Source organism: Pristiophorus japonicus, chromosome 3 (assembly GCF_044704955.1).
Source record: "Pristiophorus japonicus isolate sPriJap1 chromosome 3, sPriJap1.hap1, whole genome shotgun sequence".
Lineage (NCBI taxonomy): Eukaryota > Metazoa > Chordata > Chondrichthyes > Pristiophoridae > Pristiophorus > Pristiophorus japonicus.
In genome coordinates, this window is record NC_091979.1 from 68,960,612 (window position 1) to 68,985,267 (window position 24,656).

At 41.8% G+C, this 24,656-nt stretch overlaps 1 protein-coding gene across 4 annotated transcripts in view; it reads right to left on the bottom strand.

The window, feature by feature from the left end:
- Positions 1–24,656, bottom strand: part of mgat5 (alpha-1,6-mannosylglycoprotein 6-beta-N-acetylglucosaminyltransferase) — a 214,650-nt gene that overhangs the window by 91,476 nt on the left and 98,518 nt on the right. For all 4 annotated transcript variants that reach the window (XM_070875427.1, XM_070875426.1, XM_070875428.1 and 1 more), the window contains 6 exons: positions 19,482–19,571; positions 15,969–16,040; positions 14,156–14,314; positions 13,576–13,745; positions 11,457–11,591; positions 2,156–2,289 (listed from right to left, as the gene is read on the bottom strand). In XM_070875427.1, coding sequence (XP_070731528.1) covers positions 2,156–2,289; positions 11,457–11,591; positions 13,576–13,745; positions 14,156–14,314; positions 15,969–16,040; positions 19,482–19,571 — 760 coding nt within the window. The remainder of the gene's footprint in view (positions 1–2,155; positions 2,290–11,456; positions 11,592–13,575; positions 13,746–14,155; positions 14,315–15,968; positions 16,041–19,481; positions 19,572–24,656) is intronic.

Consider the following 24,656-nt stretch of genomic DNA (forward strand, 5'->3'; position numbering starts at 1 on the left):
ATACAAACTGAAATATTAAGTTGGAGTTCAAAACTTAAAATATATATTAGTACTAAATTAGATGTTAACGTGTCCCTGAACTTATTCCTTTAATATATCATTTAATATGCTGCTTCCTTTTACATCACTGATGCTTTATTCCCCTAGTTACAGCTGGTGGTTCATGACTGCTATTACCCATGTCATTGGTAATAAAATAAACACATGCATTTTTGTAGGACAACATATCAGCAAAACATCAAGGCCTTTACACAATTAATTACATTCCTAAGTAGCGTGACCTATGTAATCTAACTGATCCTTTTTTTGAAGTATCGACATTGAATAGTTAACAGTGTTAAACATTTAGCCTATAATGCAATGAAATATGTGTCATCATATATTATACACAATATTACTGCACCTGCTCCAATACCAATAGTATTGGTAATGCTTACTTTATCCATGAGGGTGTGGACAAAATACAGGCATAGTTGAGTAAGATTTGAGAGGTTTATTCAAATAGAATAAATGAATTTCTTTAGAAGCAACTACTTAAAAGAAAATGTTAAAAAAATTTACAGGTTCCAGAGTTACATGCATTTTGTATCCCACTCCAATCTTCAGCTCAAGCAAGTGATTTCCAGCTAAACCCTTCAAACAAAGTGATCTAATCCTTTAGCCTTCTATTTCAGCTTCTAGTTCACAGAAGGATATCCTTTCTCAATCCCACAACTCAAAACTACACACAACTACAGCATGCATTTTCCTTCCTCTGAAGCATAAGACAGTGAACTTGTCTATAATTAGATTTAGATTTAACTTGATCAGCCAAACCAAAACTGTTGAAAATTTAAATAGTGAGAAGCTAGGAACTGTGAAATGAGGAAAAAATAGGAACTGTAACAGAGCAGAGAGATTTAGGGGTCCAAGCTAGTGGACAGGTACAAAAAATAATTAAATGTTGACCTTTATCTCAAGGGGCCGAGTAAACAAAGGGGTGGAAGTTATGCTAGTTATCTAAAGTTAATCTGGTTAAATCCGATTTAGAGTACTGTGTTTAGTTCTGGGCACTGCATTTTAGGAAGGATACATTGGCCTTGAGTGGGTGCAGTGCAGATTCATTAGAATTATACCAGAACTAAAACGGTTAAATTATGAGGACAGGTTGCATAGACTAGGCTTAATTTCCCTTGAGTAAAGAAGATTAAGGAGTGTTCGAATTGAGGTGTTTAAGATGATAACAGGTGTCTCCCAAAACTTATCACCTTCAGGGGTTGGAGAAACATTTCCAGAGTTGTATCCTAAAATTGGCCTATGTTTTTTCCTCCCTCTCCCAAGAGACTCCATGATGATGAGTGGGGTAAATGGGTGTGAAGATGTGTAGAAGACTTCTAAACAACATCATATGATATGGGCTCATTAGGCCAGCTCGAGTTTTCCCATCCTTCATTTTTGTATTTTTTGGAGGAACCAGCTACAGAAAAACTATTGTTTCAAATTTTGTATGACATTCATTTGCATTATTGATAAAGGACATGACATCATTTTGGCACCAATTCATGGGTTGGGTGAGAGAACACAGAGTTTGCAATTTGTGGGCAGTTGAACAATGATGAGCTATAAAAACTAGTTGGGTGATCTGTAATGGAGCAAGAATAACCCTGGATCACCAGTATTCCTATTATTTACAAACACCTACCGGTATATAAAACACTCCTTTGATTACACATAGTATTGCTTGCCAAGAACTGACAACATGTGCAAGGATGCACTCCAAGATGGGAAAACATAACTCGCCTTTTTTTTTTAAGGGGTAGAAGAAATCTCCAGCAGAACTTTATTTTACACTACATTATTCACTGATCTTTCTACTTATTCTGAATGTAAAATTCTGAAACTGCTGAGAAATGTAACATTCAGTACTCTGACTTAGGCTAACTGGTATGCCCAAGAAATAAGCAAAGTAAGTGTGTTACCTGTAACCGGTTGACAGGCTAAAGACAGCTTCCTGTACGACTTTTTAATCTCCACTTTAATTCCTTACATTTTATATTTGGCTTCAAAACTTGAACACAAATCGAAGATCTGCTGGTGCCTGATGGTCTAATATTGAATGTTTGTCCATCCGCAAATCATCTCATTTAAAAAGAATCAACTGAAATAAGTTACTTACGAAACATTGTGTAGAACTGCTGTGGGTTAAGGTTCCATTTGCCCCACGGTGTCTTGTGACCCTTAGACTGAGCATATTGAGCACTGTTAAATTCTGGCTCTGTACCAAATGAATCCAGCACTCGAAGCATACACCTAGAAAAGGTTGAGGGGGGCACAGAAGTGAATTACAACCAATGATAAGCCAGGCATAACTACACCAAAATTCTACTACCACCATGAAATACATATTCTCATTCCTTTCAAAATTATGTCTTGGCAGCAAAATAAACAGCTAAATGTGGATTTATGCTGTAAGCCACCTCAGATAACTTTACGAGTTAAGAAGAAAAAGTTGAGGTTGTTTGAACGCTTTTATTTCTGGCAGATTCCTAACAGCCTACAATGTAAGTCGAAATAAGGTCACAAAAATGTGAACAGCTTAAGCCGACTGATAATGAAAGGTATTCGACCTGAAACATTAACCATTTCTCTCTCCACAGATGCTACCTGACCTAGACATTTTTCTAGCATTTTCTGTTTTTATTTCACATTTTATTATAGAATCATAGAAATCTATGGCAGAGAGAGAGAGGCCATAATATGCCCATTGTGTCTGTGCCGGCCAAAAATGAGCTATCCAGCCTAATCCCATTTTCCAGCTCTTGGTCCATAGCATTGAAGGTTAAGGCATTGCAAGTACATATCCAAGTACTTCTTAAATGCGATGAGGATTTTTGCCTCTACCATCCTTTCAGGCAGCGAGTTCCAGACCCCCACCGCCCTCTGGGTGAAAAATATTCTCCTCATCCCTCTAATCCTTCTACCAATTACTTTAAATCTATGCCCCCTAGTTATTGACCCATATGCTACAGGAAATATGTCCTTCCTATCCATTCTATCTAGGCCCCTCATAATTTTATACACCTCAATTAAGTCTCCCTCAACCTCCTCTATTCCAAAGAAAACAACCCCAGCCTATCCAATCTTTCCTCACAGCTAAAATTCTCCAGTCCTGGCAACATCCTCCTCTAATGCAATCACATCTTTCCTGTAATGTGGTAACCTAAACTGTACGTAGCATTCTAGCTGTGGCCCTAGTGTTTTATACAGTTCAAGCATAACTTCCCTGCTCTTATATTCTATGCCTCAGCTAATAAAGGAAAGTATCTCGTACACCACCTTATCTACCTGGCCTGCTACCTTCAGTGATCTGTGGACATGCACCCCAAAGTCAGGCTGTTCCTCCAAACTTCTCAGTATCCTACCATTTATTGCCTTGTTAGCCCTTTCCAAATGCATTACCTCACACTTCTCCAGATTGAATCCCATTTGCCATTTTTCTGCCCACCTGACCAGTCCATTGATATCTTTCTGCTGTCTACAGCTTTCTTCTTCACTATTAACCACACTGCCAATTCTTGAAACAACTGCAAACTTCTTAATCATGCATCGATGTCTAAATAATTGATATATAGCACAAAAAGCAAAAAACCTAGTACTGAGCCCTGCAGAACCCACAGGAAACAGCCTTCCAGTCACAAAAACACCCGCTGACCATTAGCCTTTGCTGTCCGCCACTGAGCCAATTTTGAATCTAACTTGCCACTTTCCCTCGGAACCCATGGGCTTTTACTTTTCTGACCAGTCTGCCACGTGTGACCCGGTCAAAAGCCTTGCAAAAATCCATGTAGGCTACATCAAATGCGTTACCTTCATCGATCCTCCTCATTACCTCCTCAAAAATTTCAATTAAGTTCGTCAGACTCAATGTCCGCTTAACAAATCCATGATGACTGTCCTACATTAATCCGTGCTTTTCTAAAATGATCAATACTGCCTCTCAGAATTTTTATTTCCAATCATTTGCCCACTACCGAGTTTAGGCTGGCTGGCCTGTAATTACGCGGTCTATACATTCTCCCTTTTTAAAAAACAGTACAACCTTAGCAGTCCTCCAGCACCACACTTGTAGCCAGAGAGGATTGGGAAATGATGGTCAGAGCCTCTGTTATTTCCTCCCTTGCTTCTCTTAACAGCCTGGGATACATTCCATCTGGTTCTGGCGATTTATCTATTTTCAAAGATGCTAAACCCTTAATACTTCCTCTCACTATGTTTATCTCATCAAATATTTCACACTCAACTACAATGTCTGCATCGTTCCTCTCTTTTGTGAAGACAGACGCAATGTATTCATGAAGAACCATACCCACGTCTTGGTCTCTAATATACCCTACTCTTTCTTTAGTTATCCTATTAACTGATGTACTACTAGCATTAGTATTTTGTTAATTTCAAATAAAACGGAAACAGAATATTGCTCTACGTGAGAAAATAACAAGCATTTTTTTTTTTTACTACTTACCATCTCTGACATGGAAGCAGAAATGAAAACAATATACTTTATTTTAAAAGAGCAATGCATCTGACAGCTTTGGTTATTTAAGAGAATGTTATGTACTTTATCTCCTCCAATAAATCCTCCCCGATAAAGTGCAACATCCCCACTGACACCCGGGAGTCCCTGGCCAAAGACCGCCCCAAGTGGAGGAAGCGCATCCGGGAGGGCGCTGAGCACCTCGAGTCTCATCGCCGAGAGCATGCAGAAATCAAGCGCAGGCAGCAAAAAGAGCGTGCGGCAATCCTGTCCCACCCACCCCTTTCCTTAACGACTATCTGCCCCACCTGTGATGGAGTCTGTGATTCTCGTATTGGACTGTTCAGCCACCGAAGAACTCATTTTAAGAGTGGAAGCAAGTCCTCCTCGATTCTGAGGGACTGCCTATGATGATGATGATGGATATCCTCCAATCCAATCAGAATTCATATTCGTAGAATCATAAAATGATATAGCACAGCAGACGACCTTGCCTGTGCCGACTCTTTGAAAGAGCAATCTAATTAGTCCCAGTGCCCTACTCTTTTCCCGTAGCCCTGCAAATTTGTTCACTTCAAGTATTTATCCAATTCCCTTTTGAAAGTTATTGATGAATCTCCTTCCACTACCCTTTCAGGCACTGCATTCCAGATCACAGCAACTCGTTGCATAATTTTGTTTCCCTCATGTTGCCTCTGGTTTTGCCAATTATCTTAACTTTGGTTCCTGCCCCTTCGGCCACTGGAAACAGTTTCTCCTTATTTACTGCATCAAAACTCAAGATTTTGAACACCTCTATCAAATCTCCCTTTAATCTTCCAACAACAACAACTTGTATTTATATATTGCCTTTAACGCAGTGAAACGTTCCAAGGCGCTGCGCAGGAGTATTATGAGATAAAAATTTGACGCCAAGCCGCACAAGAAGAAATTAGGGCAAGTGACCAAAATTTTGGTCAAAAGCCTTTGTACTGTATGCCTCTATTATAAAGTCAAGCATCCTGTATGCCTTTTTAACAGCCTACTCAACTTGTCCTGCCACCTTCAAAGGCTTGTGCATGTACACTCCCAGATCTATCTGTTCCTGTATGCCCTTTAAGTTGTACAAATTGGTTTACATTGCCTCTCCTCATTCTTTGTATCAAAATGAATCACTTCACATTTCTCTGTTAAATTGCATCAGTCATGTGTCTGCCCATTTCACCTGTCTATGTCCTCCCAAAGTCTGTTCCTATCCTCCTCACTGTTTACTACAATTCAGAGTTTTGTCTCATCTGCAAACTTTAAATTAATGCCATGTATACCCGTGTCCAAGTCATTAGAACAACTCCGCAGGTCGGGCTATAAAAGAGCTGGAGCGGCGGGCCTGGGACATCGTGGCCCCCCCAGACCTGCGAGAGAACAGCTCCACAGGTCAGGCTATAAAAGAGCTGGAGCGGCATATCACTTCAACCTCCAGTGCGAGCTGCTCCAAGTGTGCAACGTTTTTGAGATGGGCGGCTGGGTGACTTCATCAAAATCCTGGTTGTCGTTTTGGAGCGTGGGCAGGAACATCGGCAGGGCCCAGGGACAGAGGAGTGGGAGGTCGGGGCGGATGAGTGGCGAGATGCAGTGAATGGTTACGGCGGAGGAGCGGTGAGATTGTGGCGGAGGTGCAACAGATGAGGGTATGGAGCCCAGAAGAACCGAGGTCCCAGGGACAGCACAGACCAGCCCACACTGCGATATGTGCGCACGCTAGGTCCGTGCAGCAGAGCAGGTCTCCAGTCGTCTTGGTTACCCTTGCTACTAGATAAAGGCCTGGCTCTGTCAAGCCTGTGTGGTGGCTGGTGTGCAACAGTCACCACATGTTAAAAAAATTCACGCACAGGCATCTTCCACCCCCTCAATTGGAGTTCAGGACTGGAACATCGAGTCCTTCATCGAAACACCTGTGAACTCGTGGAAGCAAGTCATCCTCGCTCGAGGGACCGCCTATGATACATCAAAAAGAGCAGAGCAGAGGTCCCAACAACAACCCCTAGCAGAGACTACTACATACTGCTCTCCAGTCTGAAATACAACCAACTATTCATCACTATTGTTTTCTTTGCTTTAGTCAATTCTGCATTCATGCAGCCACTGCCCTTTTAATCCTATGCTTTAATTTTGCTATCAAGTCTATTATGTGGAATTGCTGGTATTAGATGTTCACCATTAGTTACATTTTAAATTCACAATTATCAGCTTCAGATATCTAATGATCTGTTTCTGAACCGAACGTTTGATGTCTGGGCCTTCTGATTTCTGTTTTTTCCCCTGCATTTAGGTCAGAAAAAAATTACACATACTTTTCAAGTAAAAAAAATCATAAAACATTTGCCATCAGAAAGCTTTGGATTTATTTAGTAAAACAATTTGGAAGGAACAAATAATTGCTTTCTTAAAGTATATTATCCAAGAGGTTGATGCAAATTATCAGCACCTTCCCCACAGACTCTTCAGGCAGCATATGTGATGCAGGCAATTCAAGATGCACTCTGTCACTGCTGTCCATTGATAAGCAGAGAAGCTTGTCAAACAAGGAAACCAATTTTTCTTACTTATTGGTTTTAAATAAGTGGCACCCTAATTTTAGAATTTATTTTTCAAACGTCGGAAAGAATGGGGTGTAATGGATTTAATCCTAAAAACAAAAAGGCTTACTCATTTGAATCCAATTGCCATTTTGGATTAGGCCATCAGCTGGAGTGCTGTGCTGATGCAAAGTGATCATCTGAAGGGGAAACAAAAACTGACCTGGTTTGCCTTGCTTACTAAAATCACACATTTGCTTAGGCATTTCTGGGACAACTTACTCCACAAATATCTCACCATCTTGCTGTAGTGGTGCACAGCCTTCAGTAGGGGGTGAGGGAAGAAAAAGTACTTTTTTTTTTCTTAAATAGGGTGAAAATGTATTGTGCGACTTGGATATAGAAACTCAATGCAAAGAGGTCAAATTTGCAAATGATAAACTAGGAGGGGCATTGCAATTGGAAGAGACAGCTCAGAAATTACAGAATGAGTTGGCCAAGATATGCAAGTGAGCAGAACAAATGCAGATGAAACAATGCAAACAATTGTAAAGTACAACCCTCAGGAAGAAAATATAGACATGCATACTCCATGAATAGGGTTGAAATAGCCAAGGATAAAACAGAAAGCAAAGAGCCTTAATAGACTCCATGTAAACAGGACCAACAAGTGTAGAGAAAAATTTATGTTGAATGTTGAACTACGCAGTCAACAGAGTAGAATACAAGGCAGATGAGATAATGATCAAACTTCAGTGCTCTGGTCAGACCGCACCTTGAATGCGGCATCCAGTTCTCGTCTCCAAGAAACAAGAGAGACATTCAGATGTTAGAGATAGTGCAGAGAAGAACCAGTGTCAGGGGTTTGAATTATGAGAAAGGACTGGAAAAACTTGGACTTTTCAGCCTGGAAAGGAGGCATCTAAAAAATATTTGAGAGACTATCAAAGATGTACAGTTAACTTGGAGTATTACTTAAACTGCAGGAGCATAAAAAGGGGACACAGGTTCAAACTAGAGAAGGGTACTTTTACTACAACAACCACCTATATTTATACAGCACCTTTAACGTCCCAAGGCGCTTCACAGGAGTATTCGGAGATAAAAAATTTGACACCAAGCTGCATAAGGAAAAATTAGGGTAGGTAACCAAAAGCTTGGTCAAAGTAAGTTTTAAGGAGCGTCTTGAAGGAGGAAAGAAAGGTAGAGAGGCGGAAAGGTTTAGGCAGGGAATTCCAGAGCTTAGGGCCTAGGTAACAGAAGGCATGGCCACCAATAGTTGAGTGATTATAATCAGGGATGGTTAAGAGGGTAGAATTAGAGGAGTGCAGACATCTCGGGGGGGGTTGTGGGGCTGGAGGAGATTACAGAGATAGGGAGGGGCGAGGCCATGGAGGGATTTGAAAACAAGGATGAGAATTTTCAAAATCGAGGCGTTATTTAACCAGGAGCCAATGTAGATCAGCGACCACAGGGGTGACGGGTCCTCGTCCAGGCCAACATCCCCTGCATTGAAGCACTGACCACGCTTGATCAGCTCCGCTGGGTGGGTCACATGGTTTGCATGCCAGACACGAGACTCCCAAAGTAAGCGCTCTACTTTGGCTCATTTGCTGTGAAGGAGTTCCAAGGTGGGCAGCAGAAACGTTACAAGAACACCCTCAAAGCCTCCCTGATAAAGTGCAACATCCCCATTGACATCTGGGAGTCCCTGGCCAAAGACCGCCCTAAGTGGAGGAAGTGCATCCGGGAGGGCGCTGAGCTCCTCGAATCTCGTCGCCGAGACCATGCAGAAATCAAGTGCAGGCAGCGGAAAAAGCGTGCGGCAAACCAGTCCTCCCCACCCCTTCCCTCAACGACTATTTGTTCCACCTGTAACAGAGACTGTGGTTCTCGTAGTGGACTGTACAGCCACCCAAGAACTCATGTTAAGAGTGGATTGCCCATGATGATGATGATGGGTGAGCGGGACTTAGTGCGAATTAGGATACGGGCAGCCGAGTTTTGGATCGCCTCTCGTTTACGTCGGGTAGAATGTGGGAGGCCAGCCAGGAGTGCGTTAGAAAAGTCAAATCTAGAGGTAACAAAGGCATGGATGAGGGCTTCAGCAGCGGATTAGCTGAGGTAAGGGCGGAGACAGGCGATGTTATGAGGTGGAAATATGTGGTCTTAGAGCTCATTTCAGGGTCAAATATGACACCAAGGTTGAGAAGCGTCTGATTCAACCTCAGACAGAAGTTGGGGAGAGGGATGAAGTCAGTGGCTAGTTAACGGAGTTTATGGCGGGGACCAAAAACAATGGTTTTGATCTTCCCAACATTCAAGAGGAGAAAATTGCTGCTCATCCAGAACTGGATGTCGGACAAGCAGTCTGACAATTTAGAGACCGAGGAGGGGTCGAGAGAAGTGGTAGTGAGGTAGAGCTGGGTGTCATCAGCGTACATGTGGAAACTGATGATGTGATCCGGATGATGTCGCCAAGGGGCAACATGAAGATGAGAAATAGGAGGGAGCCAAGGATAAATTCTTGGGAGACATCAGCAGTAACGATGTGGGGGGTGGGAAGAGAAGCCGTTGCAGGCGATTCTCTGGCTGCAATTTGATAGAAAAGAATGGAACCGTGCAAGTGCAGCCCCACCCAGCTGGATGATGGTGGTGAGGAATTGGAGAAGGAGAGTGGTCAACCATGTCAAAGGCTGCAGACAAGTCAAGAAGGACAAGGAGGAATAGTCTGCCTTTGTCACAGTCACAAATTAGGACAAATAATAGGAAATGTTTCTTCACACAGCATGAGTAATAAACTTCTAGAGTAGTCGAGGCAAAAACACTGCAATCATGGGGGGGCATTATGATCTCTCTGAACCGATGAATCCAGATGGATCAAATGGCCTACTTCATCCTTAACTGTTTGCGATCTCGTTATATAGAAAATAAAAGAAAGCTCTATTAGCATCAGATTAGTAACGAATTCTGATTTGTTACGCAGCACTAGATCCAGTATGGCATGTTCTCTTGCCAGTTCTAAAACAGTCTGTTCTGGTAAACTTCCCACATACATTCAAAATGTACCCTAAATACATGATTCTCAGTGAAGGATTAATGAAGAATAATTTGTAGTTAATTACCCAGAAATTCATACAACCAGATGCAGATTCTTACAAAGTTGGAGAAAAAGGTACTGACTCTAATCCACGCCCAAAAGAAAAATACTTTCACAAGGATACTATAAAGGAAAAGGACAGGAATGTTACCTTTTTGATTTTGGATATTTAGAAGTGAATTTCTACAGGTATTCTCCCACTCATCCACCATAGCTTCGGCAGAAGATCGAGTAAACAGTGTCTGCTGTTTATACAGGGTTTCTGCAGTTCTTCCGCCGAAGTTACGGCAGAGAAGCAGGAAAGCCCCGGTGGAAATTCCCCTAACTATGTACACAAGTTAACACTTCAAGGACACTCAAATAGTTTGAGTGAAGGTCCACTAACCAAAATTTTGAGTGACCTTGGAGTCCAGGATTCTCAAATTCAGCTGGGTTGAATTGCACTATGCAATATTAGAAACAGTGCCATAAACTGTCCCTTGTATTACAATGCACAATTTCAAGTGTCAAACCCAGCAACACTCAACTCACAGAAGCACTCTTAGCTCTCCCTGCCCCTTCACAGAGGCACTCATTCTCCCCTCCCACCCAGTTAACTCTTTTTTCTCGCCACCCCTCCACCCCCTCACAAAGACACTCTTCTGCCCCCAATTACCACTTCTTGCCATTCTCAACACTTTCCTGACAGTTTGCTTGGAGACCCAACTCTACTCCACACTCAAGCAATTCATGACCGAGGTGTGCAGCAGAGTTGGATACTGAAAAAATGCAACAGGAATGATTCAGGAACGGCAGCAATTAGCAAATCAGGGAGCAGAGGAAAACAATGTCACGGGGTATTTTATGACCCAGATGCAGACCACAGTCTGCCATCTGAGTAGCCCAGGAATACAGAGTATATATCCCGCCATTCACACTCTATCTTGACTAATCTTTTTCTAACTCCTGGCATTACCATTTGAATTGGGACTATCATCCCTTTTGTCTCTCTAATCTCTTCTGTTTTCCAACCTATCACAGACCTTCCCTTTTGTTCTTTCTTCCCTTCCCCCTTTCACAGTGTTGCTAAGAATCTGTTCTTTCCGAACAGTCTCCAGTTCTGACGAAGGATCATCGACCAAAAACGTTAACTCTGCTTCCTCTCTCCACAGATGCTGCCTGACCTGCTGAGATTTCCAGCATTTTGTTTTTATTCCAGATTTCAGCATCTGCAGTATTTTGCTTTTGTGTATTTCTATTATGCAATAATCTAAACAGCAAGGTATACAATGCAAGGAGTAACACTTACTGATAATGAACCCAAGATGGACCAAGCGTTTTCTTAAATTGTGTCAAACCAACAATATCGATATAGATTAGTTCTACTATCTTATCACCACGAGTAGGGCAACCCGATCTGTTACCCATCACTTTTTTCATTATCCTACAAGAAAAATACATATATGCTTGAAAATACAATATACTAAAAAAAAACATTTTTAATCCAGAAAATTCAAAATGATCAACAATGAGTTATCTGAGGGTAATGTAGTGATATGCAAGTTCTCTACTGCAGCATTTGCAATATTACATCATTGTACTGGTCACTAGATTTCCTACAAATACTTTAAATCAAGGCAACAGGTTTCTCACCAGAGCAAAAGTTTCACAAGAACAGGAGTAAGAATGTAAAAATGCCATATTAAATGAAAAGCGCAATTTGAATGCTTTGCCAGCATTCCATTCTACTGCTGCTACTTTTGCTCTCTCTTCTGGTCCGTCTCTGCTAGACTGTTCTGTTGCCAATTCTGCTGCTGGCTGCTGCAAATTTTTGCTTGAGTCTCTTTTTTACCCCGTTCCTAGTCCCAAAAGGTTGTAGGGTTTGGTTTAGTGCTGTGCCAGCTCCGAAAAACTGACAAGATCTATAAGGGGCACAGTAACCAATTAAAAAAAATGCTTTCAATTGTGAAGAGATTGGGTTGAATTTTAAATGGGGAAGGTGAGTTGGGAGCAGGGGTCTCCAAAGTGGTTGGATGACCCAGGAGAACGGGTTTTCCGCAGGCCGTTGAATTTAACGGCAGGCCTGATTTGCATGGGAAACCACGGTTTCCCACCCGCAGCCAGCTAGATTGAGAGGCTGGGTAGGTCTGCGGAAAAGGGAGGGAGGGATCGATCGTCGGCCGAAGGGTGGGGGAGAGAGAGAGAGAGAGAGAATCAGAGGCATTATTATTTGGGGGGGGGGGGGGAGGGGGCAAGGTCTCCGATCACAGTGGGTGGGGGTTAGTAGGGATACTGGATCCAGGGGGTAAATGTAGAGTCACTTACTACCTGGATCCATCAGTCCTCACCTTGCATAGCTATTGGGTTTCTCTAGGTCTGCAAAACCTGACCAGCTAAAGTTAAATTCAAAACCGAGGTTAAAGCAGAGGCTTCCAGCCTCATTATAATATTTAAATCGACAACCTGCCTCCAGGCAACAGTTTGGCTGCCCGTCCCCCGTCCTGCTTCTGTTAAAACTGGAAGTGGGAGGAGGGGTTCTGGTCAGGATTCAGATTTTTAACACTTGAACTTCCCACACGACCCCAACCAAGCTGTTTTTTTCGGTTAAAATTCCTCCCCATGTGTCTTTTGTTTGGCAGTATGCTGTAAGCATAATGTATACATATGTTTTGTGACCTATTCCTAGTCACCATGGCTCTCTGCAGGATTTCTTTAGCAGTGCTTCAGTCTGGTAACAAACAACTGAAAAGTTGTATAATATTACATTTTGCAATGTTCATTTGCAAAGCAGGTACTGTTTGAAGCAGTATTACATACTTGAACTGAAATGAATTCAAATGTTCTCTAAATTATCTGCAGAAATAAAATATGATGTAGTATCTGTACAATAATATATGCTGGGCTGCATTTTGAAGACAATACATCAAGAGTTGAGATAGCAGCATAAACTAGGAGAGGAAAGCATGCTCAACACTACTATACATGTTTGAATTGTATGTTTGATGTATGTCCTCAAACACACTAGGTTTTGTATTTCTGCATAATATAAGCAAGATTGATAGGGTATGGCAGAATACAGAATGGGTTACATATACATTCAACAAATTGTTTTACTTTCAATGCTGGTGTACGTGATAGTCTAGTCTACAGTGGCTAGCAAGTTTGCGTAAATTAAATGAATTGAAATAGAAGTGCTACTGAATCAGTTTGAGCTACAGCAATAACAGCTTTTCTTTCACTTGCAGGTTACAGCTGAACAACATCTCTTACATAATCTTCTATATTATTACCAGTTAGAACAATAGAAATAGTACTGTATTCTTAACTTATAAATTGGTTTAGTCATACAACATACACAAATATATAATTGACAACTTTAGCATTTTTGTCTTTTATGCAACAAGACTGATTAAATTTCATCTCCTTACTCTTTTAATTCAGCCAGTGAGGCTGAAATCCTAATGTCATGGCCCAGCAGGTAGAGAGTTGTAATCAAATCACTCCACTGTACTAATTCACCAAGAGGGCCACCACTGAAAGCATTCTCTGCAATCTTAAATCCTGATTCCTTTGTCAAAAGGCCAAGATGGATAAGAATCTAAAAAAAAATTATATACAAATTACTGTAGACGAAAGGTTTCTTTCTGTCCTTTAAAAATGACTATATATAACTAGCATTTTCACTCATGGAATTAGGAAGAGAAATACATACACACACACCTCCATCCATTATATACACATACACACATATATTGGTTGAAGTGGTCTGTTGTTCGGCAATCTAATTTGTCAAAGGGACTCCACTAAATCACAGATATAAGCCTTCCAACTGGGGGAAGAGAAAGCAATACATCTTCACTACTTCTGGTTAGTTCCCTTTAATGAAATACAAACTATAAATAGAATAGAATTACAAGATTCATCTTATGATCGTGCTCAAAATAATCAATGGTGGCAAATCAGCATTATCATAACATACAATAGTTCCGGCAACATTCTAGAACTGACCTTTTTACGTTTGTTTTCTAGATTTTGTTTTTGTGCAAGCGATTTTACAGCTTCAATCCAGGCACTTGCCATTCGATTTATTCTTAATCGCATCCATCGAAATTCATCATGTGCAGACATCATTTTAAAGAGGTAATTAAAATCTGTTCGAATTTCAGCCTGTGATAAAGATAATATTCCAATTATTTACACACATTAATTGTAGCAGTTTTATACCCATCAGAACACATCTCTTAGAATTTTACAGCATTTGTGTGCCAAAATCTACCTGCACACACACAGCCGCGCTCCCCCCACCCTCCCCCGTGTCACATAAAAGTTTGATGCAGCTGTAATCTTCACAACCACCAACACATGATTTACAAATCTTTCTGCAAGAGTGGACATAATTTTGTTATGGTGTCCTTCTGGAGTCTTCCATCTGTGCAAGCAAATGTCTTCAGACAGGTCCAGATAAGAGATGGCATCATTGTACACAGAAATGGCAGCATCAGGATGAGTCATAAAGGAGTGTCTCACATGCAAATACATCTTTCTGGCAAGTCTACACTGACTCCTCCTTCCCACCCCTCTCCTACAAAGTCTGCAAATAGAGAGATATGTCCATAGTGATATAGCTCCATGCAAAAGAGAGCACACGAACAGTTTCAGCTATACAATCAGGCATAGATAAAAAGATGCAAGAAGCTGTCAAGGCGGCTCTAATTTCCTTTATCCAACATAACCAATTTAGAGTAGAACAAGTAGAGCTAGGTAGCAAGAATTTGGCAATGCACCTTTTAATCACAAAGATCCCAACTGAAGTAAACAGGCCTCGTTTCAATGCCCACTTTATGCAAGTGCTATACAGGTATGAGGAACACTGAAAGCACTTCCAAGTCACTTGTGCACAGAGTATGCTTCAGGCCTCTGCTCAATGCTACAGGGCGCCAGCATCTGAAATCTAGCAGAGTTTCAGGCACTATTAACTGTAGTATTATCCCTATCACCTCACTATCCTCTTGGTTTCAGGAATTCCATAAATACAGAGCTGTACCTAGAAATAACTAATGCTCTGCCAACTTTCTCACAGATTTCTTTAGGGATTATAGGGTGCATGTCATCTGGCCCAAGTGCTGCAAGACATTTAATACTTTGAGTTTCTTGCAATATATATTTATGCTATATATTTATATCCACTAGATTTCTTAATGCAAATATCATTCTTTTAGATTGCCTATCACTATATATGGAACAATAAATTTCTGGTCATCAACCTGAAACGTTAACTTGGTTTCTCTCTCCACAGATGCTGCCTGACCTGCTGAGTATTTCCAGAATTTTGTGTTTTTATTTCTGATTTCTAGTATCTGTAGTACTTTACTTTTGTATTTAAAATGAATTTAGATTCCTCTTGCTGCTCTCTACAGTTCACTTATCAATTGCCATCTTCCCTCTGACACTCATTTTAGTTATTCTCAAGTTACACTTATTTGAATCTCAGTCATCACTACTTTTTCATACCTTGTAACTTGCCCCCAGAGGTTTTTAAACTCTTGCTGCCTATCCAACATTGGATATCAATATTCCGATCCCATTATCAGCCATCAAAACTCAAATAGCTTTGAAGGTCAAGTTTCAATTCCATGGCTACCTTTCAACTTCCAGGATATTCCACCACTGGCATCACATCCTTGAGCTGTACGTAGGGCTCTGTGTTAGTGGCCAGTGTGAGCATCACAATCACAAGACAACATAACAGAATTACATAGCAGTATAGTATATTGCATTATGTTAGCAAATTATATCCCAGATCAATTTAATCAATGCTAACCAAAGTCTGCTGGTCTGTCTCTTCCCGAGGACTCTTTGCTCTCCATGGCAGAGGAGGACACCAATTTTCAACCTATCCCCAAGGAGAAAAGAATATACAGAGTTTGGAAACACAACAAAAACACAGCAGATTCTTTGAAACTTATTTTTAAAAGGACGAGATATTTGCATGTAAAAACATTAGGCACTTGGTTTTAATGTAACATACAATGCAAACTTCAGACTTATTCTGCATAAGCAGAATTTCAAATTCAGATGGAGGACGAGAAAGTTGGATCTCTAACCAGCGTAAATAAAGGCGACTATGAAGGTATGACGGCAGAGTTGGATAAAGTGGACTGGGAAAATAGATTAAAGTGTAGGACGGTTGATGAACAGTGGTGTACATTTAAGGAGACATTTCACAACTCAAGAAAAAGTGAGGAGGAAAGGGTGAGAGAGAAAAAAAAGAGAGCTATCCGTGGCTAACTGAAGAAATAAAGGACGGTATCTAATTAAAAACAAGGGCACACAAAGTGGCCAAAACTAGTGGCAGGACAGAAGACTGGGAAGCTTTTAAAAGCCAGCAAAGAGTGACTAAAAAAATGATTAAGAAAGGGAAGATAGACTATGAAAGTAAACTAGTACAAAATATAAAAACAGATAGCAAGAGTTTCTATAGGTATATAAAAAAGGAAAAGAGTGGCTAAAGTAAATGTTGGTCCCTTAGAGGACAAGACCGGGGAATTAGTAATGGGGAACATGGAGATGGCAGAAACTCTGAACAAATATTTTGTATCAGTCTTTACGGTAGAGGACACGAACAATATTCCAACAGTGGATAGTCAAGGGACTATGGGAGAGGGGGAGAGGGGGGGGGGGGGAAACGTAACACAATCACAAAGGAGGTGGTACTCAGTAAGATAATGGGACGAAAGGCAGATAAATCCCCTGGAGCCGATGGCTTGCATCCTAGGGTCTTGAGAAGTAGCGGCGGGGATAGCGGATGCATTGGTTGTAATTTACCAAAATTCCCTGGATTCTGGGGCGGTCCCAGCAGATTGGAAAACTGCAAAATGTAATGCCCCTAATTTAAAAAAGGAGGCAAACAAAAAGCAGGAAACTAGACAAGTTAGCCTAATATCTGTGGTTGGGAAGATGCTGGAGTCCATTATTAAAGAAGCAGTAGCAGGACATTTGGAAAAGCAAAATTCGGTCCAAGTCAGAATAGATTTATGAAAGGGAAATCATAGAAACATAGAAAATAGGTGCAGGAGTAGGCCAGTCGGCCCTTCTAGCCTGCACTGCCATTCAATGAGTTCATGGCTGGACATGCAACTTCAGTACCCCATTCCTGCTTTCTTGCCATACCTCTTGATCCCCCTAGTAGCAAGGACTACATCTAACTCCTTTTTGAATATATTTAGTGAATTGGCCTCAACAACTTTCTGTGGTAGAGAATTCCACAGGTTCACCACTCTCTGGGTGAAGAAGTTTCTCCTCATCTCGGTCCTAAATGGCTTACCCCTTATCCTTAGACTGTGACCTCTGGTTCTGGACTTCCCCAACATTGGGAATATTCTTCCTGCATCTAATCTGTCTAAACCCATCAGAATTTTAAATGTTTCTATGAGATCCCCTCTCATTCTTCTGAACTCCAGTGAATACAAGCCCAGTTGATCCACTCTTTGATATGTCAGTCCCGCCATCCCGGGAATCAGTCTGGTGAACCTTCGCTGCACTTCCTCAATAGCAAGAATATCCTTCAAGTTAGGAGACCAAAACTGTACACAATACTCCAGGTGTGGCCTCACCAAGGCCCTGTACAACTGTAGCAACACCTCCCTGCCCCTGTACTCAAACCCCTCGCTATGAAGGCCCACATGCCATTTGCTTTCTTAACCGCCTGCTGTACATGCATGCCAATCTTCAATGACTGATGTACCATGACACCCAGGTCTCGTTGCACCTCCCCTTTTCCTAATCTGTCACCATTCAGATAATAGTCTGTCTCTGTTTTTACCACCAAAGTGGATAACCTCACATTTATCCACATTACTTCATCTGCCATGCATTTGCCCACTCACCAAACCGATCCAAGTCACTCTGCAGCCTCATAGCATCCTCCTCGCAGCTCACATTGCCACCCAACTTAGTGTCATTCGCAAATTTGGAGATACTACATTTAATCCCCTCGTCCAAATCATTAATGTACAATGTAAACAGCTGGGGCCCCAGCACAGAACCTTGCGGTACCCCACTAGTCACTGCCTGCCATTCTGAAAAGTACCCATTTACTCCTACTCTTGCTTGACAAATCTTCTAGAATTTTTTGAGGATGTAACTAGTAGAGTGGACAGGGGAGAACTAGTGGATGTGGTGTATTTGGACTTTCAAAAGGCTTTTAACAAGGTCCCACACAAGAGATTGGTTTGCAAAATTAAAGCACATGGTATTGGGGGTAATGTGGATCGAGAACTAGTTGGCAGACAGGAAGTAGGGAGTCGGGATAAACGGGTCCTTTTCAGAATGGCAGGCAGTGACGAGTGGGGTGCCGTAGGGCTCAGTGCTGGGACCCCAGCTATTTACAATATACATCAATGATTTCGATGAAGGAATTGAATGTAATATCTCCAAGTTTGCAGATGACACTAAGCTGGGTGGTGGTGTGAGCTGCGAGGAGGATGCTAAGAGGCTGCAGGGTAACTTGGACAGGTTAGGTGAGTGGTTAAGTGCATGGCAGATGCGGATAAATGTGAGGAAGGCAGATTATCTGAGTGGTGGTGGCGGCGATGATATACACAAAACTTTGCAACTTACCCTTTTTGTCTCCTCTTTTCTCACCATTTTATGTGTGTAGAACTCATCATATTTCACTACTTTTTATGTCTCTGCATCATTACAATAAATTTTTTTATATCAAAGTTTTCTATTTAGCAGTTTGAAGGTTATTCAATTCATTTGTTCCCCTTAATAGCCTGTTGATTCTCAATGTTGTTTTGACATACCAGAACATTGCATCTGTTGCTAGAAACTACTAAAAAATATCTAAAATTACAGCACCATTTTCCTTTACATAGCTAAAATACTCATGCGTAAGATAGGTCTCCAGGAGAGTGTCAATATTTGCAGGGGAGTTCCTTGGAGTGTGCCAATATCTACAAGGGATCGCACACACACACAAGTTTGAAAACTGCTGCTGTACAGGAAAAAAGTCCAGAATGGAGATTAATCTCATCTATAAAGTGTACTTTACTTGAAATCAATGTGTATTGTATGAAAAATCAAATGATGAGATGTACATTTTAATAGCATGTAAAAACAGTACATTATATATTCCTACAACAATCAAATCACTAACTTGAATCTTTTAAGAGAAGTTCAAAATGGGGGAGGTGGGAGCCCTCTGATTCTATGTCATGCTTCTCAAATTCTAAATTATCCACAAAGAAAGTGCACATGCATGCAATGTGTTATGTAGAATTCATTTGTCCAAAAGTCACATTTCACTTAATTAATGCATATTGCCACTGACCTCACTGAGGTAAATAAAAAATGAGCAGACAGATCCATCCACACCGTAGCTGGCATAGCAAGGATCTGACCGCCACATAGTCTTCATCCACTGGAAAAGAAGAAACACAACAAACACACAAGTTTAATCTACATGTAGAATAAACATTCAGTAGTGAATGTAATAAAAAGTATGAGCCAACTTCAATTTTGATCTGGAACTCACATGTTTTAGTTGTTAAACATTAGATTACTTACCAGTCACAGGATATGGATAAGACGACCAATAGACCCATCCTAGCTTAACAATCTATAAAGAACCTACAAGTTCTCATTTAACCAGTTCACAGAGGCATTTACAAAATCCCTAGAGAGCGATAGAAGAATCCCTGGAGAGAAAGAGAAAAAAAAATCCCTCGAGAGGGATAAAGAGAAATACTTTGTGTTTTTAAGAACTAACGGGATCATTTGTAAATTGCTTTTTTTTTTAAAAAAAGAGCTACAAATCGTATTGCCTACACTAGGAATTCGACAGAGAATTCCTACTATATAAAAAATGGATAATTCACTTGGGCATTGTTTAATAAATTTGCACGATATTTTGAAAGTAAACATGAAGTCTGATGCAATGCTCTACTGCTTTGAAGACTAAAGGCAGATGATGGATAAGGTAGTACAGTGTAAGATAGGTGTTCCAGGTAAAATAGGCGGAGTAAGCTTTTCTTAAACTATATACACACATATATTAAAGACTAATTCTGCAGTGTTTGCAACAGTATCAAGTCATATTTTACTTATAATATACAGCATTGAAACAGGCTATTCAGCCAAACCAATCCATGCTGGTGCTTATTCTCCATTCGAGCCTCCTGCCGTCTTTCCTCATCTAACCCCATCAGCATAATCCTCTATTCCCTTCTCGTTCATATGTTTATCTAACCGCCCCTTAAATACATCCATACTATTTCGCTTCAACTACTCCCTGTGGTAGCGAGTTCCAGATTCTCACCACTCTCTGGGTAAAGAAGTTACTTCTCAATTTCCTATTGGATTTCTTGGTGACTATCTTATATTGATGGCATCTAGTTATGCTCTTCCCCTCAAGTGGAAACACTCTGTATCTACTCTATCAAACCATTTCATAATTTTAAAGGCCTCTATTAGGTCACCCCAGCCTTCTCTTTTCAAGCTGCTCTTGTTCATCCTTTCTTGATATATATACTGTTGCATTTCTGGTATCATCCTTGTAAATCTTGGCATTCAGAGTCCAAACTTGGGAAGATAAGGATGAGGGAGATAAGATGAATTCCAAAAGATGGGCCTTCAGAAAGTATAAGCAGGAAAGACATGTGAACAAAAACATGAGATCCCTTAGAGGAGGGTTTTCAGCTAAGATTTGAGACAAAGAACTCTTGGGGATTCTTTGGAACAGAGGAGACCTGACTGAGATGTATAAAATTATGAGAGGCCTGGATAGAGTGGATAGGAAGGACCCGTTTCCCTTGGCAGGAGTCAACAGCCAGGGGGCATAGATTTAAAGTAATTGGGCGGAAGTTTAGAGGAGATACAAGGGGGTGGTGGGGATGTGGAACTCACTGCCTGAAAGGGTGGCAGAGGCAGGAACCCTCACCACATTTAAGAGATACTTGGATGTGCACTTAAAGTGCCGTAACCTACAGGGCTACGGACCAAGAGCTGAAAAGTGTAATTAGGCTGGATAGCTCTTGGTCGGCCAGCGCGGACACGATAGGCCGAAATGGCCTCCTTTTGTGCTGTAAATTTCTATAATTCTATGATTCCAGACAAAAGCAAGAAGTCATAAGGCAGAGAGAACTGGTCGCGCCACTAGCCTTCTGTCTGATCTGGACTGGTTCAGTTTTGGTCTCCTAATCTGAAGAAGGAGTTTCTTGCTATTGAGGGAGTGCAGCGACGGTTCACCAGACTGATACCCGGGATGGCGGGACTGACATATGAGCAGAGATTGGATCAACTGGGCTTGTATCCACTGGAGTTTTAAAGAATGAGAGGGGATCTCATAGAAACATAAAATTCTGACGGGATATTGGACAGGTTAGAGGCCAGAAGAATGTTCCCGTTGCTGGGGAGTTCCAGAACCAGGAGGCACAGTCTAAGAATAAGGGGTAAGCCATTTAGGAGCAAGATGAGGAGAAACTTCTTCAATCAAGAATGGTTAACCTGTGGAATTCTCTACCGCAGAAAGTTGTTGAGGCCAGTTCGTTAGATATATTCAAAAGGGAGTTAGATATGGCCCTTACGGCCAAAGGAATCAAGGGGTATGGAGAGAAAGCAGGAAAGGGGAACTGAGGTTGAATGATCTTATTGAATGGCTGTGCAAGCTCGAAGTGCCAAATGGCCTGCTCCCGCACCTAATTTCTATGCTTGTCACGGTCATATGTTTTTGCTGTATAACTAGTGTTATGTTCTGTCTTAAACTCTGATTAAATACTAGAAAGGGCTGGATTTTCAGCTTTTGAGATTTTGGGCGGTGATGGCGGCCTTGATACCGCCTGGAAAAAGCTTGCGCACTCGTCTGCAAAATTCTACAAAAAATAAGGTTGATTGGGGGCGCGAAGTCAGACATTACATAAGGAAGTTTTTGCATCCCAAGTGAAAATCGTGGTGTTAAATTAGTCAGGGGAGGGGGAGCGGGAGGCGACGGAGGGGAGGGGGAGGCGACGGAGGGGGGTGGGGGGAGAGAAGAAGAGCGTGGGGACGGGGACGGAGCGTGGCGACGGGGGGGGGGCGCGGTGACGGGGGGGGGGTTGGAGCGCGGCGACGGAAGGGGGGGGGGGCACTCAATGATCGAAGGGCCGGACGAGAGCAGGGGTGCCTCCTTCCACCCACCCACCACCACCCCCCCCCCCCCCCACTCATTGTGATGTTGATGTGTCCTTTGTGTTTAATGCTTCCCACCCGCCATCTCTGGCTGTGCCTGCACTAAACTTAACTCTAGGTAAGGTTTTTCAGAACTTACAAAGTGGACACTGACTCCATTCTAAGTTAGTTTGTAGTAAATAATCAGGCCTGAGTGGACACACCCCCTTTTGAAAAAAAAAGTACCTTACTTAAAGCCAACCTAAATTAACTCACTAGAACTGGAGCAAACTAATATCCGAGAATTGCAATTTCTAACATTCTCCAAACTAAACTAGTAGCAACTCCAACCGAAACTTGGGCCCATTATCTCCATTGTTCGGTTTCCTCCATTTAGGAGAACTGGTCCATTATGAGCTGGGGTCGTGCAACTCTTGGTTCGGCAGCGTGTCCACGCTGCCTCCCCCGTGGATGGTGTGGCTATCCAATGGGGGCCTCGCCAGGCTCTCTTCGTTATCTTCCTCCTTCTGAGGTGGGCTTGCAATCCCCACTGGTAATGCCTGGCCCCTCATGATGGCCAAGCTGTGCAACATGCAGCACACAACAATGAAATTGGAAACTTGTTGATGGGAATATTGAAGGCTGCCTCCAGAGTGCCTGTAGGAGATGGCAGTCAGCACTTCCTTTCAGAAGAACAGCCTTCTCACACTGCTCCTCAGAAAGCTGGATGTATGAGCCCTGGTGCTTGTAAACCCATGGAGGGCAAGTCCTCCACCCCAGACTTCTTTGGCTGCTCCTCATCCGTGGGCCGACATAGCCAAGAGCCCTTCTCCTAGTTTGACACCGCCCAGCAATAGCATGCAGCACGATACTCTGGAACTAGTAACGTCCCCATTAAATTCTCCCCCTGAACTTGTAAGGACACTGTAATGGCAGATAAAACAGCCACTTTCAAGTCAGAGCTTCACACAACGTGATGTGCACAACCGTTACAGTCAATGTGACTGATGATCCTCCTCCCTCCATTTAAATACGCCTGATGCACCCTGGGTACGCCTGGTTTTTCAGATGTTTCCTGGGGCGGGCATTTAATGAGGTGTTAGCACCAAATTTTGCATCCGGGGCGCTAGCATAGCATTGCAAGACGTCATGATCTCAGTGAAACTAGAGGGCAGGGCAGTAAGTTTTTGTGCCGCCGCAAACCAAGAGCCAAATTTGCCAGCCGGGCATTAATTGTTGGACGCCTGCCATAACGCCTAGTAACAACCTCTCCAGAGCGCTAACTGAGGTGCAATCGAGCCGAAAATCCAGCCCAACATACCCACCATATTGGTTTGCAGTCGATTCTGATTATTTGAAAGACAGAAATAAGCTCATATCAACAAACTGACTAATCCCTACAATCTGGCAACCATGCAGGACTGCAAAAAGGTTATTGTGGTGAAACGAGTTAGAGACGGATTCAGTTTGTCACCAAAAAGCACCAGACAGAATGACTGGGTAGGAAAACCTCGTAAGGGGGTGCGTTTCGTCACTGAAACCAAAAACAAAATGGCAGGTGCTTATTATGAGATATAAAGTTGCGAACAGTCTCTCGAAGAAATTGGGGATTCTGGAGGCCCAAGAGGTTATCGGAGTCATCCAGAAGGGCAGATGTAGTACTCCAGACACTTGGACGAGGTAGTATCCCAAGTGAATGAGAAGACTAAAGTTAAAGAAGCCGGATATAAACTGGCTTACACAACCCACATCTGCGTGAAGCATGGACACTTGAGAAACAAACAGAAGAAGCATAAAGAGCAGGGGTGTGTGTGGGAGATAGGAAGGAAAAAACAGGGAATTAGGGAATAAGTTGCTGAGACAATTTAAGAAACTAAAACCGACACTGAAGCTTTTGTGCCGAGAAAAATAAAACAAGATTTGCTGAGTGAAAAGAACTTTTAAAAAATGCTGGAATTTCAGTTTGTGTGAAAGTATGTGTTAAAGTGTGGAAGTTTTCCTGACTATGAATGTTTAAGAAGTTCCAGTGTTCCTTTTGTCTGAAAGTCTGTCTTTAAAAGAAAGTGTCTGTTATGTTATCTTTTTTGTGCATTGTGCTAAAAGCCGCTTAACCCTTTGTAATCTTGTCTGGTTTGGAGATTTTAAGAAAGTGTGAATAAGTTGAGTATGTTCATTTCAATTTAAGATTGTGTATCCAGAATTGAATTACATTTTAAGTTAAAGATGCAGGTGCGGATTTATTTTGACTATGATTTACGCAGCTATGAAATGCACAAAAGACAGTTTGTTTTACAAAAGATAAATAAACAGCCTTGAAGTTAAAGTTAGAACATAAGAAATAGGAACAGGAGTAGGCCATACG